The sequence below is a fragment of the Triticum aestivum genome, chromosome 2D, assembly GCF_018294505.1.
Source record: "Triticum aestivum cultivar Chinese Spring chromosome 2D, IWGSC CS RefSeq v2.1, whole genome shotgun sequence".
Lineage (NCBI taxonomy): Eukaryota > Viridiplantae > Streptophyta > Magnoliopsida > Poales > Poaceae > Triticum > Triticum aestivum.
The window spans coordinates 227015097-227019552 of record NC_057799.1 but is presented as its reverse complement, the minus strand read 5'-3'; the positions used below and the strand labels follow the sequence as shown (position 1 = coordinate 227019552).

General features: G+C 39.3%; 1 protein-coding gene across 1 annotated transcript; it reads right to left on the bottom strand.

Annotated features, from left to right (window-relative positions):
- Positions 1-1786: 1786 nt before the first annotated feature.
- Positions 1787-3617, bottom strand: LOC123055756 (myosin-I heavy chain-like). Its single transcript, XM_044479632.1, has 2 exons — positions 2737-3617; positions 1787-2479 (listed from the first exon to the last, which is right to left on the bottom strand). The coding sequence occupies exon 1, from the start codon at positions 3615-3617 to the stop codon at positions 2826-2828; it is 792 nt and encodes a 263-aa protein (XP_044335567.1). The 3' UTR covers positions 1787-2479; positions 2737-2825.
- Between the last annotated feature and the right edge of the window lie 839 nt (positions 3618-4456).

The window sequence follows — 4456 nt, the reverse complement described above, 5'->3', positions numbered from 1 at the left end:
AATATCAAACTGCTCCACTTTTTCAAATTGAACTTCTTGGTTTTATTCTCTATTAACGAGAGAACCTGAGTTTTATTATATACACTGTACTACTCCCTTTTTTTAAATTGAACTTCTTAATTTTAATCTTTAGTATTGGGGAAAATATGAGTTTTTTATAAACATCAAACAACTTCATTTTTTAATTACGACTCCTTGGTGTTATTCATTAGTAACACAGAAAGTCCTAGTTATGTAATAAATATCGAACTGCTCAATTATTTAAAGTTGAACGTCTAGGTCTTATTTTTAAAAGAGGAAAAATATTTTTTTATAAATTTTTTGAACTTCTTAGTTTTTTTAGTTTGACCCTCTTAGTATTATAATAAACATTAAACTTCCCCATTATTAAAATTTGAACCTATAGGGTTTTTTGTAGAACAGGGAAATTCTATTTCCTCATAATTTTTTGAGCTGCTCTATTTTTTTAATTTGGCCTTCTTGCATTATTCTTTAGTAACAGAAAAAATTCTAATGTAGTAATAAGCAATTGAACTGCTCCATTATTTGTATTTGAACATCTTGGTTTATTATTTAGCAACCGGAGAAATCTAATGTAGTAATAAGCAATTGAACTGCTCCATTATTTGTATTTGAACATCTTGGTTTATTATTTAGCAACCGGAGAAATCTGGCTTTTGTAATTAGCATCGAACCGCCCCGCCATTTAGATTTGAACCTGTTGGTTTTTTTCAACATGGAAAATCCATTTTGATAAAAAAATTGAACTACTCTGTTATTTTAGTTTGACCTTCTTGGGGTTTTTTAAACATAAAAAATTGCCAAAAATGCCTGAGTTGTTCTCGGGTCGTGATGAACTCACGATGGCCGTGAAAGTAATTCAAAAACATTCGAGTTTTTAATTAAATATCAAACTCCTCCACATTTTAAAATTGAACTTCTTGGTTTTATTCTTCAGTAACGAGGAAAAATGAGTTTTTAATGTACATTGAATTACTCTGTTTTTAAAATTGAACTTCTTGGTTTAATCTTTATTATCGGGGAAAATCCAAAGTTTTTTAAAAAAGGGGAAAATATTTTTAAAACTTTTTTTGTTGTCCCCTTATTTTTAATTTGAACTTATTAGTTATTCTTTAGAACGAGAATCTGAGGTTTTTATAAATTTTGAACTTCTCTATTATTTTTATTTGAACTTCTTAGTTTTATTCTATAGTAACGAGGAAATCGAGTTTTTTTGAACTTCTTTGTTTTTAAATTTTGAACTTCTTCTTTTTATTTTTTAATAATGTGAAAAATCCAAATTTTTAGAGACATCGAACTTCACCATTTTTTTAATTTGAACTTCCTAATTTTATTGGTTAGTAAGGGGAAATGCCTTTTTTATATAAACAATGATACCGTGTCATGATTTTTATTTGAACTTCTAGTTTTTATACAATGGGGAAAATCAGTTTTTATATAATCTTTTTGAAATGCTCCTCTTTTTAATTTGAACTTCTCTGATTTTTTACAAAAGGGGAAATCTGTTATAAAGATTTTTGAACAATTTTTTTGAACTTCTTGCTCAAATTTTTTGAACTTCCAAATTTGTCTTTTAGATATTAAAAACGTCATTTTTTTAACGTTGACGTGCTTCGGTTTTTAAATTTGAACTTCTTATAGAATTTTGTCGTGACATTTTTTGCATTTCGATGAAATGGCCTAGGCGTTCCCTTTTTTCATTTGATGATTTTTCTTCTGTACGTGGTACACGTGAACTTCGGAATTTCTGAAACAAGAACTTCGCGCCCTATTAATTCAAGAGTTTTCTGTTTTCATATTTTTTCGTACTTTTTCACACGTGTTTTGGAAGAACTACCCTTCTTGTAAGATTTTTTTCACTTTTGCTTTTAATTTGAACTTCTACACTTTATGTGTATTGTGTTTGTTTTGCCAAAAGCTACCTTTTTGTGTGTCATTATTTAACAAAACGTGAGCTTCTGCCCAAATTATAAGTACTTTTTTTCCAAAGCGGATTAGAAGCGCTCAGCGTAGAGGGGTTCACATGAGGAAGAGTTGCGGAAACAAACAGAACAAATTGGACTTGAACGCAGAATGAAGAAGATCAACACAGCCGTACTAATTACTGCAGAAAATTGTGGTCTCCATTTTTTTGACGTACTGGATACTTCCAATATATGACCTTTCCACACAATAATATATGAACTTCTCGGAACATAAATTTCATTGAGCACTTTTCTACACACATAACATACATGCAGGAGGTTGAAGATTTGCACGTGGGATGCATCAACATGTGGGAAAGTTTAGTAGTACTAACTAGCATCAACACGTCGGAAAGTTTAGTAGTACTAACTAGCACATGGAAATAACACCTATTGGAAAGAGTTTTTTTAGCAAACTCAGAACATACTTCAAGCATTCCTAGTATGGCCTTCGAACAGGGTTACAATACTCAGCGGCTTGGTGATTTGCATTTCTGAAGAACAAAAAAGAGAAATGATGTATCTAAAATACTCCAATAGGTGTTAAAAAAAATTCAACAATAATAAAGGTGAACTTCATGTCTTTTTGTGTTGAACTTGTCTTATGTTTTTTAGCACCTAAAATTGAACTCTTATGATTAATCATCAACCAAATGGAAAACCTTATAAAATGAAAAACCCAACTCTCATGGGCATAACAACAAACACGCGTAGTAACTTAGTTACAACATAATATATCCAGTTTTTTTACCTTCTCGCAAGATCTGTCCTTGCATCACAGTAGCAAGTATAATTGGGACAATTTGCGGAAGCTGGTACCTGGACCTGCAAGGCGGCCACCTAGAGAAGAAAATGGATAGGGAAGTGAACGTGAGGGAGGACGCAGTCGTGGATTCGTCGTGCTCGGGGATGGATGAGCTCGCTGGAGACAGCACCGCCTCCATGAGCATGAGATGCGTCCTGAATGAGCCGTCCTGCTGCTATTGCACGAAGTGGACTGTAGCGACCCCTTGATACATGTGCGAGGATGAGTGAGCAGCAGGACGGGCCGGGGGTATTGGCTGGGAAGCGGAGGAGCACAGTCGAACGGCGGCGATGACCGGAGAAGGACAGGGACACGTGCATAGCTTGAACTTCTATCGCCAGACGGACCAATGCAGCAAGAGCCAGGTCGCAGCAGCGGTGCAGAGGCAGGTCAGTGGCTATAGAAGCAGTGGGCGGCGGCGGGCGGCGTTGGGAGGCGCGCGAAGGGAAGGTGTTGGGCGGCGGAGTGGGGGCCGGCAGCGGAGGGAGGCGCGTCGTGACCCAGGGGCGGCGGCACGCCAGGAGGAGGTGGGCGCGGCGGCCTCGCGCCGGAGGTGTCGGGGCGTCGGCGCGCCCGGAGGAGGCGGGGCCGGCGGCACACCCGGACAGAGGCGGGGCGGTGGCGTCGTGCCCGGAAGGAGGCGGGGCGGCGGCGTCGTGCCCGGAAGGAGGCGGGGCGGCGGCGTCGCGCTCGGAAGGAGGCGGGGGCGGGAGGCGCGCAGGGCGGCTGGAGGTCGGGGTGTGGGGGAGGTGGGCGACGGGGAGTGACGGGATAAGGTTCGGGGCCCTTGGGCTTTTTTCTGTTAGCTCGCCCGATCTCAGTAACATCCTGTCGGGCCCTATACTCGTGATTCAAATAACTATTCTAATTCCAGGATTAGAATAGTGCCGTCCTCTATATATATGCATTAACATTTTCAGGATCTCAGTAACATCTCTTCTTATTCGTATTTGAACAAAGTTTTCAATGGTATAATTTTCGGTGACATGCATTGACATTTTGTTAGTTAAACCTATGGTTAAAATGTGACATTAAATACGACTAGTAAGTAGTATAGTAGAAGTACTAGTATACGTCGGTCAAATTATTCATCATGTCCTCACATTGAATTGACGTGACAACACGTTGCGCGTGAGGTGACACAAGAGTCCCGGCGGCGCGTTTGGGTATTGTGGACTTCAGATTTGGATTACCACTTATCTGTCGAAATCTTTCATCATTCACTTAAAACAGTCGATTGACCATACACCGAGTTCCATATAACTGGAATTAACCGATGCAAGTCCAAGAAGGATTGGCCGGTGCTGTCGGCTGGCGTCAAGTTCGATCCCACACATCAGGAGCTGATCGAGCACCTCGAGGCCAAAGTGAGTGCTGACAGCGCGAGATCTCACCCTCTCATCGATTTGTTCATACCAACCATCGACAGTGAGCACGACATATGCTACACCCATCCTGAGAAACTTCCAGGTAAGACACCGATCGGCCGTCTACTTGCACAAACATATTCTTTTGTTTATAGCTCTATTTTTCTTTTTAGACACAGACCTAGTGAAACAATTACAATTTGACAGTTAATAAAAAGTGAAACAAGTGACTACAACATGCTAAAGATGTTATGAAAATGCCAACTATGTACACTAAAACATGTATTCGATAATACAGC

Excerpts from the sequence above, each read along its gene's own strand:
- LOC123055756 (XM_044479632.1), bottom strand. The coding sequence starts at position 3,617 with ATGTTACTGAGATCGGGCGAGCTAACAGAAAAAAGCCCAAGGGCCCCG.